At 39.7% G+C, this 15,801-nt stretch overlaps 1 protein-coding gene across 1 annotated transcript in view; it reads right to left on the reverse strand.

Moving 5' to 3' along the window:
• LOC115375188 (corticotropin-releasing factor receptor 2) overlaps nucleotides 1-15,801 on the reverse strand; it is a 40,421-nt gene that overhangs the window by 6,251 nt on the left and 18,369 nt on the right. Inside the window, exons 3-6 of the mRNA XM_030074566.1 lie at nucleotides 7,466-7,551; nucleotides 6,301-6,407; nucleotides 5,248-5,365; nucleotides 4,021-4,174 (exon numbers count right to left, since the gene is read on the reverse strand). Of these exons, the coding sequence (XP_029930426.1) occupies nucleotides 4,021-4,174; nucleotides 5,248-5,365; nucleotides 6,301-6,407; nucleotides 7,466-7,551 (465 nt within the window). The remainder of the gene's footprint in view (nucleotides 1-4,020; nucleotides 4,175-5,247; nucleotides 5,366-6,300; nucleotides 6,408-7,465; nucleotides 7,552-15,801) is intronic.

Consider the following 15,801-nt stretch of genomic DNA (forward strand, 5'->3'; position numbering starts at 1 on the left):
AGAAAATGTCTTTGCCAGTTTATTGGCTTGCTCATCTGTGCAAAGTGAACACATTTTCTGAAATGGTATCATGTTTGGTTGAGATTTTACAAAAAAAAAATACTTTATCTGACTTTTTTTAATCTCGCCCCTGAAAAATAGTCCATATTAAAAAAAAAAAAAAAAAAAAAAAAAAAAAGACTAAAACTAAGCATTTTCAAAAACTAAAAAAAGACTACACTAGGAAACCTCCTTTGGAAAATAATTAAAACTGAACTGAAGTTGAAAACAAAAAGTTAAAACAAAATAAAAATAAAATCTAAAATGTGAAACTATAATAAGCTCAGTTCCCGGTCTTGAACAGAAATAAACCGTGTCTGTCCCATGTTCTGGAGGCTGTTCTCAGACATTACAGCTGAGAGGACCTCCATCATGACAGACGTGAGTTAAGGTCCACCGCTGAGCCGCTGGAGGTCCGGTCCTATTTTGATCCGGCTGCAGCAGCGAGCTAAGGTCCCAGGTGTTGGCCAGATATAAACTGTCCCACTTCTGTCATATCCAAATGAATACTAATTAGCAATCACTAAGCACTAATATGTGGGAGGCTGCTGAGTAATTCTCCTTACTGGCTTTTTGCTGTCACTCATGAGATCAATGTTTTTAAATGAGCCAGTTGAAAGAAAGAATATCCGCATGACAGGCTTTACAATCAGGGGAGACAGCTAGGTGGGACAACTCCTCCTCGATGTTCAAAACAGTCCCTTTTGTGGTCAAAAAGGATTAATAAACGCGACAGTAAACCTGCCACCGACACATAATGACAAGAATCAGCAGCTTGCCAGTAATCCCCTGAAGGTGAATGAGCATGGCTGATTCTTGGCATGGATATTTAGAGACAGAAAGCGAGTTCTGAGAGAAAGCAGCCGAGTGTTTTGCTCGATCCAAATGTCCACACTTCCCCGGACCTGCCGAGTCCAGGAGGTGTTGCCTGTCCCCTGCAAAATCCCATCACATCTTAACACTTTTTTAATTATTGGAGATGTCTATAACTGTCTAACTCTTGGATAGAGAGTTATCATACGCACAGGGTGAATTTGCATACCATTCCTGTTCACCATTGGCTCTCAAAGTAGCCCAGGACAAGTTATTAAACTATAATCCATGAAAGGATGTGATCAATTGAAATTACCCACAGCGATCACAGAAATCCCCTCCATATTATCAGATTGTCTAACATGTTTAATTTGGTGACCTAAGTGTCATTTCTATTTAGCACTTGTAAGACGTTTTTAGTAAATCAGCTATAAAGGGTTAATGGTCACCAATGGTTTCTTCAGAAACATTTCAGTCCTACTTTAAGCCTGTAAAAATGTTAAGTCTGTCATTAATTTTCTGTGAGGGTTCTTTTCAATATTTCTACTTTCAGTATTATTTTTCTAGCTTGCACAACCACGCAAAGTCACAAAATGCGAGGAAATGCTTGTAGTCTGAAGCCCTCACTTTAATAAAATTCCTGTGTGGACTGTAGATTATAGGAAAATGGTCTAAATGGTTCGAAATGAGCTCCGAACTTCTAGGGGAAAACCTCAAGACAGTCCCTGCCAAAGCTTTTCTGCCCCAAACCCAGCATAATCAAAAAAGTGGTGAAACCTATGATTTGTAAGAAATGTGTACTTTTCACTGACAAGCCACAGTGGAGAAAAAATATATACCAAATGTAGAAATACTGTATGCATTTTCCTGTTTCATACACAGTGAAAATAAAGCAGGGAATTCATCTCAAGTGTTCTGCATAGGGAGGTTTCCCTGTGTCTCGTCATCATAGGGGAAAAAAATCCTTTTACATCTCAATCACATTTAGTCAGTAATGCTCTATTTTAAACTGACACATGCCTTTGGACATTTATGTTTTTAAGCCAGTACGATTTATAATCAGTTACCATCTGATTTCTATTCATCTGCCATTTCCAATTGCTTTCATCTGTCATTTAGTCATTAATCTATCATATGTTGTTACGTTCATAAAGCTTTGTTGAGTCACTGTAGTGTGACCTACATAGTGTACAGTAACTGCGCTGTGCATTTATTTTTTCCTGCTGTATGCACATACGTTGTCCATTACATAAAAAAGTCTCAGCTGTGGCTAAGCTTAATGACAGTGATGCAGATGAGCATTTTTCCACATCTATTTTTCCATCTCGTGGCATAAGCTTCTTACATTGGTGTCGGAAGTCAATGCCTCCTAAAGTTGCAATATGCTTTCCTTAATACCTTGGCTCAAGGTGAGCATGGATAATTCATGTGGTGATGATGGGACATCTGCTACACATCCACAGGTCAGTCAGTATGACAGGAAATCATGCACAACCAACGATATTTTCCACACCTCAGTGATGCTGTACTCTCTCAGAAGATCTGAACTTAAACCGAAGCCAAAGCCTCAAAGGAACTCCCTCTGGTTTCTATATTTAAGTGCTTTCAGTCGAGCGTATGATGGAGCATGTAAAATTGTGAACTTGGGGAGACAAAGAGAGTTGCGAAAAGCAGTGGTGCAGAGCTGCTGTAACACTGCTGCAGAACAAAGGGGGTACGGCGGCTTCACAACTTGGACTGAACTACAAAAGCTGAAAAACAAACAGAAGTGTCTTTGCTTTCTGTGGTGGATATGTGATGGAAAAATACTCAGTTCAGTTCTCAGATCCCAACTTCTCAACATTTTTAACAATTTCTTATATCTGCCCTTCCCCAAATTCATCTTGCTCTTTTGAATAGGTGCACTTCTGTGGAAAATATTCATGTCATGCAGTACAAATATCCCATAGGATTGCATCCCATGTTGCTTGCAGGGTTGGGTTGGTTACTTTAGAAAAATATATGAACAGTTTCTAGCGTTCTCACCAAAATTTCAATCAGTAACATGATCCAGGGGATTCACCAAATTCAGTTATTTGCATTTAGATTACTTTGCAATATTTGAGGTACAGTATAAAGGTACAGACAAAAAAATACAAACACAAGATATTAATTTAGCATGTATTTTTTTCCCTCTCCGCCAGGTTAGAGAAAGCACCTGCCACTATTTCCATTACATGCTGAGTTTCTTGCTTTCACTTTGAAAGTATTCCCAGAAGTAATCACTCTTTTCTTTTCTCAAGTATGTGTAATTATAAGGTAGCCTTTCATAGGTAATGGAACTAAATGTATTTTCTTTTTTTGTACTTGATTGCTGTTGCTGTTGTTCTGTTATGGGGTGGGACAAAATATTAAAATAGCGATATATCACAGTACTTGCTCTTGTGATATATTATTAATACACTTGTGACACATAGCGATATTTGTGTTTTCATTTTCATTTGCACAGATGCACATGTGAGTTCCTATGATGCAATTTTTGTTCCCTGCCTTTAGGTATATGAACTGGAACAGCTCTGTCATGTTCATGTTGCAGTGCATATTAAAACACAACTGATTCCTGCTTATTAAAATTATTTTGCCTTTTTCATGGTATTTTTTGTGAGGAACCAAAGCTGATTACCTTACCTTATATTGCATACTGCAGAATCGCCTATATCATGATGCCATCATCATCATGGGTAAAATATTGTGATAGTAAGAGCCAGTGATTCCTGCTCCTTTTCTGTTACTACCCAACCGTGGCTGCTTGAGTGCACACACACATGATGCTGAGTGTGTCAGTGTATACCTATACTTGTGCTGAAGAGTGTACTCTCTGTTGTCTATAGCCTGCATTAGCCCCCTGCACTAAATCTGAGTTCCTGCGCTCCATTTACCATATGTGCCAGTGTGTAATTAGATGTCTTACAGCATGAGTAGGCAATGTTTCTATGCCTCTGTCACCATGGAAATTTCTTGTGAAAAGATTGTCCATGGCAAATGAAGTGAATCTGATCCTGAGACTGAGTAGAATAACTTTTAAAAGTGCTCATAATGGCCAGACATTTTTACAGTATCAACGTGGCACAAGTATTTCCATTGTCTGTTATTATTTACTGGCTAGGCTGTGAATATGAATGTACTTACACCATCCGATGAAAAGGAAGACCCACTTTCTGAGCTTATCCGTGGAATAAGTCATTACAATGGCGGTGTGAAGGTAGCACCCCTCAACAAACATCCAGAAAAAATTTGTCACCACAAAATAGTTGTATATTGTTGTAATTAGTCGACACCAGGGCTGTAGAGAGAAATGGAAAAATTCAGTCACTAAAAATATCTATACTCTCACTTTAAGTAATCTTTCTTAAGAAGCACATTGGTTGTGCTGTTATAGTGAATATCAGCACGGCTATGACTCTGTATCCAGTGTGATACTGCTTTTATACAACTGTTTTATAAACACCATTTATCAGTTGACTGTAATAACAGACTAAAGACTGTGATATACATTTTCAGCTTACACCACGTACACAAATAGTTGGGACAAAATTCAAGCTTAACTGAGCTGCACATAAACAGTTTTCCGACCACAATCTGGATTGCCTGAAGGTTTCTGTCGTAGTATCCGCACATACTTTGCAGCACTTCCTAACCCTCGGCTTAATCACAGCCCTGGGTTTAACCACAGGCTGGAAGGTAGCACGGCCTTACGCAGTCCACAGTGGGGGCAAAAAACCCACAGGGAGCAGCCACATCCAGGCGTTGTTCGTCCTCCTTGTCCTCTTCTGACAGCCATTCATAATGTAACGTCAATGTTGTTGTCGGAAACATGTCTATGTTTGTGCTATCGCGGTGCAAAGTGTGTTACAGCGTCGATCACGGCAGTTATTGCGTGGTTACTATACAACCGTTAGCTCCGACTGAGTGATTTGATTGGTCAAAAGGCATTCCATGAGTGCTGATATTCAGTACTATTATCTGACGTCCAAAAACAACACTTGCCTACAACCAAATCATATGCATTGATTCATATTCAGTACACTTTAACAGCGCAACCTCGAGTAAACTATATAGCTAAATGCCAGAATGTTGTATTGAATATTAGCAGAGACAATGACAATAATATTCAGATTAAAGGTGCACAATGCAAAATTCCCAACAGTCAAATGAAGCGCGGACCTTTAGATTTGAGTGCAATAAGCATGCATTTTGACAGCTGAGGTCACATGGCTCTAAACGTCAGACTGACTCACTGTTAAGCTACGTGTTCACTTTTAAAGCCTAAAGAATCCTCATTTAAATCAACCACTTGTGATTTCGCATGGTGCACCTTTATGGCGTATTCGACACATAACAAATCAACACGGTTACCTCATTGCTCTCATGGATATTGTGGTCGATCAGCTGAAGCAGAAACCACATGACATTCCTCAAAATGAAGGTGGTGATCAAGTTCCAGTGGATGATGTTTCGGAGGCATCGTATGCTCCTGCACAAGAGGTCAAGTGGATGAGATATCATGTTATTTTGTTATCATTTGAAGTGAGATTCAACATCAGGGGATAATGCCAGAGCTGTATTGTGCATAGTGAGGTCAGACTGAAAAACATCATCATTTTATGAAATATCAGTGTTCTCCATTGCCAACATAATTTCTCCCCAACCATAACTAGGTTTTATAAGAAAACAGTTATGAAACCTACAATGGACATATATATATATATATATATATATATATATATATATATATATATATATATATATATCTACATCCATACCTATGATTGATTCTTTGTTTGGAGGCTTAATGCATCTTAGAGAGTTTCTCCCTAACATGCAATAGGTGAGCTGGATCACCCTGCCATTAAGAGCTGCAACCCTTTCATTTCTTCATTGTGGGTTTCAGTAGAGAGCCTCAGTGTTACATTATAGTCTAAATGCTGTTTCAGAGGCTTTTTCACCCTCAGGCAAATAAACTGGCCTATCTGCGTCTTGAATCTAAAAAAAAAAAAAAAAAAAAAAAAAAATTGATCCAACCCCTAGTGCATAACACAGTTGAGGCTGTTTGCTTAATTTAATGCTCTGTGTGTGTGTGTGTGTGTGTGTGTGTGTGTGTGTGTGTGTGTGTGTGTGTGTGTGTGTGTGTGTGTGTCTGTGTGTGTGTGTGTGCGAGTGTGGGTGGGTGAGTGTGTGTGTCTGTGTGTGCGTGTACATGACTTGAAAAGGAGTAATACAGGTTTGAAAAAACGAGTACTGAAATACACATTACGCATAACTAAAGTCTGTGTGAACTGGAGGGATCTGCTCACTTGACATAAGCGAGTTAATGATAAGGACGGCAGTCCAAAGATATTACATGAATTGTCTTGTAATAGTTTTCATGCACATAGGATACATTTAGATAGGCACTATTTCTGTACTTGCCTTAAGCATAAGAAGAGAATGAAGGCCACCACTAGCGCTCCCACAGAGATACAGTGGCCTAGGTAGTTGATGATCAGTGCTATTTTATAATGCATTGGATATTTCCTCTGTAGAAACAAAAGCTGAGTTACATCTCTCACATCACTGCTGCAGCTCACAAATACAAATGATGGGCAAGATTTGAAAATATGGGATGAAAAAGGCTTTAACAAACCAAGAAACAAGAACATGCAATGCAACAAAAATGCAAATTAGGTGTGTTTCTCTCAACTGGTTTGGAGTGAATAAACTGGGCAAAGTTTCATCAGAGGTTGGCGGTATAGGCTCCCTGATGCATGACTGAAATAAATTGAGCAGAGGAAGTGGAGGTTGCAAACTGGAAACAAAACCAGTTGCCTTGTCCATCTACATCTACTGCTGCCAGCCATGTTTTCACGCATTACGGGAATATCCAAGAAGATGCCGACAGCAGAAACAGCTGATCAGTCATGTGTGTTAAATGTTCACTATGTCAAAAACTGTTTTTGCAAAATTGAGGAATTTTTTTTTTTCCCATTCAACTTTTCGAATGCAATATGTCCATAAAAATATGTTGATGGAAACACGGCTAATATCAATTTCTCTCTCTCTCTCTCTCTCTATCTATCTATGTGTCTGTCTATCTACTGTGTGTTAAATTATTTTCAGGTCTTAACTAATGTAACAGAAAGCAAATGTCATTGACACACTTCAGATAGCTCAGCTTAAAATTATCTAAGGAAATAGAGCATGAGCCATAAATACACATAATCAGGAGACATGATGAGAGGCAATCAGGCCAAAACTCATAACTGTACATGCTATATGAAAGACATGGAATTTCACCTCGGGCTTCGCTTCTGCGGACACAGACTAGACCATTTACAGAGACATACTTTTGTATGTGTGAAGTGAGTCAGAAACAGATGTTTCAAACATGTAATGTTTAACTGCACGAGAAGAAAATGCAGTTCAATTAGCGTTATGCAATCAAAACAGCACATTAACTTGCTACATCTGATGGCTTTTCCTACCCTGCCATTATTGTAATGATGAGAAACTGTGATGAGCATTTATCCCTTACTGTTAACAGACTGCTTACAGAATGAAGAAGATAGCAGGGTCCCTCTTGCACTGCCATACTAACCTTTTCCTCCAAAATGGGCTCACAATTGGAGTAATTGCTCTTCAGAGCCCATGTCCCATTATCCATGCATTCTCTGAATGCACTCCCTGCGAAAAAAAAAAAAAAAAAGAGTTAGGAAAGTGGTTGACAAAAGTGCAACTGGAAAATCACTGCAAAAGCTGCTTATGTTGCATTCTTTGCTAATAGTTTCACAGATTTAATCGTCCATCCAAGTCTCCCATCTGTATTCAGCATCAAGCACAGCATGTGAGAATCATTCATTTGTTGCAGTGTGGTTGCAGTCAGATGCTGGGCAGGTAGGTTAGCTAAAACATTCTTTTAATTTGTTTGGGTTCCAGTTTAGTACAATTATCTGTTTCTGATACTTATGAGGAATATCAATTCTGCAATGCATTTTTTTTATTATTCATATCGGGTATGCAAAGCCTCTTACTCCTCCAGTTTATTTGCACATCTTTTAAAAACTGTTTTCCATAATTGACTTTGACCTGAATTTTTCTATTTTGTATTTCCTCACTTTATATTCAGCTGGCCGTTTATCTCTTTTGCACTTAAAATGTATAAAGAGTTGAAGTGAAATAGAGAATAGCTGTATATGGAGAGGGTAGAAGTCTATTCCATCAAGACCATCTAATTACTGATTATCTGTGTCTTCGGGATTCACAGTTTGATCCAGTAAACCTGTCACTTATTATGCAGTGTTTTGATTAGAAAAATGGAAGACTCAGTGTGTATTCCATGATTCACCCAATTCAGCCACAAGTAAATGCTCATGATATTAACTTGACATATTCCATCAGTTTACAATATGTAGTATTATGTTCCTTTATCACAGTATTTCCTGAATGCATGCTAAAAGGTTCCACCTGGCCATCCAATTTCCTAAAAATGAGTCCCGAGGTTGCCGTCACGTAACCTCAGCGTTCAGCTCCTAAATATGGGGTATTTCCCTGGGTCAGGTGCTGGTTTGGCCAAATTTGAGACAGACAGGGTGTGTGACATTAACATGCAACACCCATCCACACTCAAAGGTCTTTGTAAACACCCCCGGCTTCTTGAAAACAACCTGATAGCAAATGCAGAAACCATCCCCCTCTGAGCGCCTGGAGCGACACTTGAAAGTGTTGCGAAAACAGAATAAAACTACTGGCATCGAAAGGAATATCACAAGTGACATTTGTTAAAAAAAAAATAAAATAAAATAAAAACAATAAAATAACAATAAAAATAAAAAAAAAAACAATAGTAGCAGTAAAATACAGAGGCAGAAATGAACCCTGCTTGTGGCAGTTAGAAAAAAAGGCAAATTGTCTCAGACTTTGATGATTCTACATTTTCCAGCCATTTGTTTGACTACATGAAGCTTGTAGTGTTCATGCAGGCAAGACAGCTTTATTTAAAGAGCACAACATGTACACGACATATACACAAACAACATATAACGGCATGGTTTTGAGGTTAGTTTTAAATGTAGATACAGTTTTTATAGATCACAGCTTGTCAGGCAGAGTATTTTATTTATTTAATCATGTATTAATATTCTATATACATGTATAAACTGAATTCCATTTATTTTAAAAAACGTTTTGCATACCAGGCATCAAGGACTGCTACACTGAAATTATACTAAAAGAATTATACATTGTGAGTATACATCTATTCAATATCTAATATATTTCAGTAAACATATTGTCTGTGTATAGGTTCAAAGGCAAAAGGTTTATAGATATTTTAGAGGTATATTTTAGTTTTTATTACTCTTGTAGGGTATGCAGAGGTTATTCTTTTTTCTTATATTCTTTGTATTCATCCACTTTATTTGTTATTTGTTGTGTTTTATTTTTCTAAAGATATATATTTCTCTCTTTCTAGTGTTGAGAGGTGTATTTTGTGTAGTCTGTTATTATTCCTGTGCAATGTCTGCTAAATCTGCTGCTGGAACACATGAAATTCCCAATTTGGGATCAATAAAGTGCATCTATCTATCATCTATCTGTCTTTGTGTCTATTCATCTGTTTATCCATCTATGTGGCCAGGTCCGCAGTAACTAAATGTACTTTGCAGCACCTGCTGATTTTATTCTGGGTACAACCAGAGAGCCACAGTCTGAAGACCTGCGAGGACTGATGGGGGAATAGTCAGAAAAATACTTGGGAGCTGAAACATGTAGTGCCTTAAAAACCAATAGGAGGATTTTAAAGTGAGTTCTCTGCTGAAAGGGAAGCCAATAAAGTGAAGGAAATTCCCCAGAGACCCCCGTTTGAGTGGCTGCTGCATACTGTAGTACAGGACAGCGTCATTTAAATCACAGTCGCTTTCGATCACGACAGCACTTGAATGAGCAGAACATGTGTCCCGCGGGAGGAGATGAGCTAAAGCAATCAATTCCACCGCAGAACACACTGAGCTTGTTTGTTTGAATCTGTAATAAAAATGAGTCAACCTGTTCATTGATCAGTTGCCATCTGGCATTTGAAAATCTTCTGTAAAGTCTAGGCAACCGTGATGGGACAGCTAATGCCTTATGCACGGTTCGAAGATCAACGAAGAGAGGCAAATAAGTGGATTTGCACAGTTTAAGGGCTGTACTGACCCCTGAAGTAAGTCAGTAAAGTTCATTTACATGGAGCCGTTCAGAGACGCCAGTCACAAAGTGCTTGACAGTCAAATAAATAAAAGAGAAATAAGCAGGGAAACAGACATAAAACATGACATATCACATCCTAACTAAATGTTTTAAGCTCCTTTTTAAAAGAGTCCTCAGAGTCCAGAGAGATATTCGGTGACTTTTCCAAAGCTTAGGTGCTGCAAACTGGAAAGCACAATCTCCCCAAGTCTTAAAACGTGTCCGAGGGACCCTTTCGAACAGCCGCTCTCAAACCGCCGGTCATGAGATAATGTTGTGAGCAGTTGCAAGATGACTGAGACATAAGAAAAAAGAAAAAAAAAAAATGCAAAATTATCATGACTGTTTTTCCATATGTCGCTCTTTTTTTCTGTTTTCTTGTGAGATACCGAGTAGTTTTAAAGCACAGTGCCTCCACTGATAGTTAAGTAAATGAAACAACCTGAAAACGCCGTCATGTTTTCAGAGACTGTTCACCACTCTGCTTATGTGGTCTGTGACAGGGGATCGCGACTAGGCACTGGCTTGATTTAGGGCGTCACGACCAAAAAAAGATTTGAGAACCACCGCCTTAGGAGAGTCTGGTTAGATGACCTAAGAGCTCGGCTCGTGGTGTGGGGGGGGAGGGGGGGCAGCAGGTCTGTGATATGATGTGAAGCCGGGTCATGCAGGGCTTTCCATTACTTGGGGGCGGTACAGGCAATCCAAAAATATTTTAATCTTCCAGACACAAAGTTGCTCGTAATTACCAAGGAGGTAAGATAAATTAATTATTGCTGCAAAGTCTTGGGCAAATGATGAAATGATGAATGGGCAAATGATGAAACTTCACACCTTCTGTCTCGACAAAGCAACAAATGGCCAGAATTTGCACAACGTATGACCGGTATTTAATAAAATGTGTTATTTAATAATTAAGTAAAATGTGTTATTTAATAGAACAGCAGCGGTAGACAGAGTGGCAGTGATGTTGCTCCAAGTCACTGACTGCTGAAATCCTTCATGTGAGCTAAGTTTGGAGCATTTCGACTGACAACCTCCCCCGGTAGCCGCCAGCCAGGTTCGCCTCATTTAAATTCAAAGGATCTGGTGTTGCTGGCCAATCAGAGCGTCGCACTGAAGCTGCTAGCAAGGACTTTAAACTCGTTAAACACACGCCTTTCATTATAAAGGCCGTCATTCTTATCCTGAGCCTTAGTTTATTTTAAAACCAAATCCTGAAAATTGAATATCACAGCACCTTTGAGTCTGTCTGACTCATCGTTAATAGAACAAGGTGTTTTCCAGATAAAGACCTGAGTCTCTCCAGGCTAATATCACACTGTGTTTGTGAAGCAAGTTCTGATGGTGCAGAAATAGAAGAAGGGGAGCAGGTTGTGAGGTTTGTCCCTCTGAGCCACTCCACTGAGGCAGGATTAATTCAAAGCACTGGTGCAGGGAAAGCACAATTCTGACTAACCATCTGTGCATTACCCATGATAAAGCTCTTTTCTTCACATATCTATTTCGCTTTACAGTGTGTCAACATGCAAAAACGCCAAATCCATACAGTTATAACAATATCTCGTGACTCGGTTCCTTTAAAATGCGATTCAAGGATAACATCTCCATGTGAAGGTGTCAACGACGCTGCAAACTACCCAACACTGACCGCACTTCACTGTCTCAGAAGAAAGTCGGGAGGTGCATAAGGAGATTAAAAGAAATCTGTGATTACCAACTGGTTCATGCCCTGCCAACATCGCCCACCTCCTCTGGTAGCCACTGTGCCAACTTTCATCTCTCTCCCTCTGTCTCGCTTTCACACACTCTACCTCCCTCTTTCTCCCAGTCTCACACACACACACGCACAAAACACCATACCCATTTCAAGATTGGCAGAGGACTCCAGCCAAGTCATTTAGGCTGCAAAAAATAAACCTGGAAAAGGGTTTGAACTTGTAAAACTGTCTGATTAGATGAATGAGCATCTATTCTAATCGCACAAAATTATCATGGATTGGCTTTTCTCATTGAAAACCGAATACTGTGCAAGTGCTGTGTGGATGCTTTGATTCCTAGTCCCACAGACACTCCTTGTTTAGCCTGTGTGTGTGTGTTTCCTGTGTGTGTGTGTGCACATGTGCATATCATAATCCTCTGCCACCATTTGGCAGCATTCTCTCTAAGTGTTTGACTAACAAAAGGTGACAGTAGAGGCGCCGGCTGATATTTCCTATTGCCAGGAAATACAGATTCATGACAGCAGAAACTTCAGCCTCCTTTCACTTGATTTTCTTACAGTATGCAGCATGAAGAGGTGTGTGACACGCACGTCGGAACCGATGCAGGCACAGCATGTGTTAAAGAACCAGTTTGCCCAAAAATACAACCAAGAAACATGATATTTTCGTACTTATGCCTTGGGCTATCTATCCATTCAGCTCGTTTCTATATGATTTGGCAGGGTTTTCAGTCTGGCACATCATTTGTGATTCAAAATTTACATGTGGCAAACACACCAGCAACAGCTCTTTCTAAAAACGTCACACATATTGGATGTAATCCATATCCCTTGAGAGTTTCGTTGGGAACTGCAGCGCATTTCCTGCCAAACAACACCATCAAACTGTACTTAAGAAGTATGAATTAGAGGCGGGTGACTGACTTTTTAACACTTCAGTTTTTAACAGTTTCATCTCCACGGATGACTCATCCAGCCCAACTGTGCCGGAGTGCCAAGAGACAAGGAGGATCACGGCAGACTGGAAAAGACTTGTACTTTAAGTCAACTGCATGTCAATCTTAATAACATTATGGCTAGGTGACCCACATATGAGCAGGTGTCACGTCCAATCCGATCTCTGTAGCCTTGGATTTGGGTCTTGCGCGGTGATGAGGCCTCCAGCTTGTTCGTGTCTCGACGCTGCAGGAAAATTTAGACGGGTTGAGTTTGCCATCGTCTCCATCTGCTTCACTGTCTTCCGCGTGTTTCCCACCTCGGGTGTGATGTAAACTAAACATAGCCACCGTGTGAAAATGGCAAACGGCGTTTCAGGTGACGGTCTTAGCCATATTTTTTCAAACTTCTTTTCGTGTAGTCCAGCCAATCAAAACGGCACACACAGCCGCGCTTCCAGGCCACGTGGAATTAAATTCATGACCTGGGAGACACAGAGCAAAATAGGGCAGGCTGTAAACACCACGGAAATGTTCAAGCTCGACGCAGCCTGACGTTTCTTTTAAAGACAGCGGACACTGGAGCAACGCTGCCACGCCGATGGTTGCACACCGCACACAGATGTCAGAGGGCAGCTGAGGATACAACAGCCTGATTGTTTAAGGCACGAGTCAAGAGAATCACAGGCAACGTGGCACTGGTAAACATGAAAAGTGAGATGTGCGAATAAAAGTAAATATATCAATTCTTTTCTTTGACGAACTCCAGGGTTTTTCCCCAGGCAGTTTGCTTTGTTTCAGGAAGTTGTGACAGAGTTTAGATGTGAACCGAGCGTCAACACTTCAAAGAAAGCGGCCCCATGCTGCTTCTAAGAAAACCCCGGAGTGATTTGCTTGAAATCAAAATCCAATGAGGCAACAATTGTAGGCTGGAAACAATTTTTTATTTTTGTTGTCAACTAACCAACTAGATAAAACTACATAAAACGTCAAAAATGATGCTGTGGAAAGCTGTCTGAGACCAAAGTAATGTATTCGTTGCTAACATAGTGTGAAAAACCCAACGTTTTAATTTTATAATTATATGAGCAGAGAAAAGTAAGTCTTAGCATCTTTGTGAAGTTGTAAACAGCAAATGGGATTTTTATTTGATGAATCAATGCAGGAAATGCAGGATTTTGAAATTGGAATCGATTCATTTTCTGCCGATGGGCTAAAAAAAGAAAAAAAGTGCAAAAGATTTCAAACATTTTATGAAACTGAGTGGGCAATTTTTGTCATCATCTTCTTCTTTCTTATCCTTAATTTTTTTTTTTTTTTTTTCTCACAGTTTTACGTTCACTTCATGGAATAACAGCACGTGCATTAAATTACCTGACTTGTTAATCCATTACTGTCAGTGCACCAGACATTGAAAATGGTCGTTTGTTACAAATTTTCCCCATTCTGTACAAATGCAGTCCAAATGTGAAAAACTACAGCACTGCTTTTAGAATTTGCTGAATGATTTGCTGAGCTGCTTCAGATCTGAAGACAGTGAGAACATGCTGTCTCGTCTTTTGTCCTGGAATTCACACATTGAAAATTACTTACTTAACCACCTGGAAAGTAACATAAGCATGTTTTTTTTTTTTTTTTTTTAATTTTAAAATACAGACTGTATTTTTGCACCTGGATCTTGCCTGGCTGTCCACTGTGTGTCGCTTAACACCTCATCAAACCTCGGTGCAATATAAAAGAAAATTCAAACTATTCCCCATCCCGAGAGGAAGACCACACTCAAGCTGCTTCCAAAATCCTAAATTTATGGTCCTGATGAACTGTGGTTCACATGAACTATAAAGTGTTGGTTTCAGGGCAAGCAAAACACCAGCACGTCAGCTTCCCAACGTGAAAACAAAAACCGCTCCAGCGTCCTTGAACGACCTACATGTGATGGAGCAGAACATGGCAGCCACACCGTTTCACAAACATTAATACGGCCGTGTCCTTGTCACACGCGCTTTGTTATAAAATTTAATCAGAGGTGATAGATCGTTACTCAAGCACGTCGCCGCGGTAGCTCTCTGGCATCGTCAGCACATGCAGCAGAAATCACTGGATTACCTCAAAGTGCTTGCAGAGTTTCAGTCTCAGCGGGTTGTGAGACAGGATCAAGTGATATTGGATAACATTACACAAAGAGTTTGACCTCATCCCATCATGGAAAGGCCCTTCTGGCACCGAAGTGTAAAACAAATCAAACTAAACATGCTTTGTACCACATGGTTTAAAAAAAAAAAAAAAAAAAAAAAAAAAAGTGGCATCCCATAGTGCGATAAACTATTATGGTTTCAGGTAATGTACATGCATCTGACTCCTGATTTCCACCAGCACTCTGCACTTTAACAGCAAAAAAAATATAAAAATGGCCAACTGGTAATCTGTCCTGCCCCGTCTCTCTGTGTAATTTTTGTCTTCTTTTTAAAAATTTTTATTTTGCACCTGACACTGTATCCTTTGAACTGTGGGATGACATTAAGCTGTACTGAAGTGAAGCTTTTGAAAAACTGAAAAAAAAAAAAAAAGATTTGAGCTACCGTGTCTGAGCTTAGAAATTAAATACAAACCGCAATGCCATGACAATAAACTGTGCTGAACTGCTTTTTTGTTTTTGCATGTGCTCCCTCGGTGGTATCTCTGACATTGACTCGTGGCTTCTATAAAGGGAACAGCCCTCAGGGAGAAACTGCTCGAGAGAAAGACATTCAAGCTTTTTATGTCATGCGGATTTGTGGCTAGTGCAGATATGTTGCTGACTAAATTAAATAATCGGCTCATACTGAAGATGTCTTGCAGGGGGTGACTAGGCATATTTTGGGAAAATAAATGCCCCGGCAATACTCTAGATTTCAGTTTATTAAGAGAGGGGGGTTTTCGCTAAATCCAAACAGATAGGGACGATTTCTGCGGGGAAACCTTTAGGGTACAATTCTCACTGCTGCCTTACTGTTTTCTCCAAGCAACTGTCAGCTTTAAAGTCACGCTGTTCCTCCTATGAGTGGCAACCGA

This window comes from Myripristis murdjan, chromosome 17 (genome assembly GCF_902150065.1).
Source record: "Myripristis murdjan chromosome 17, fMyrMur1.1, whole genome shotgun sequence".
Lineage (NCBI taxonomy): Eukaryota > Metazoa > Chordata > Actinopteri > Holocentriformes > Holocentridae > Myripristis > Myripristis murdjan.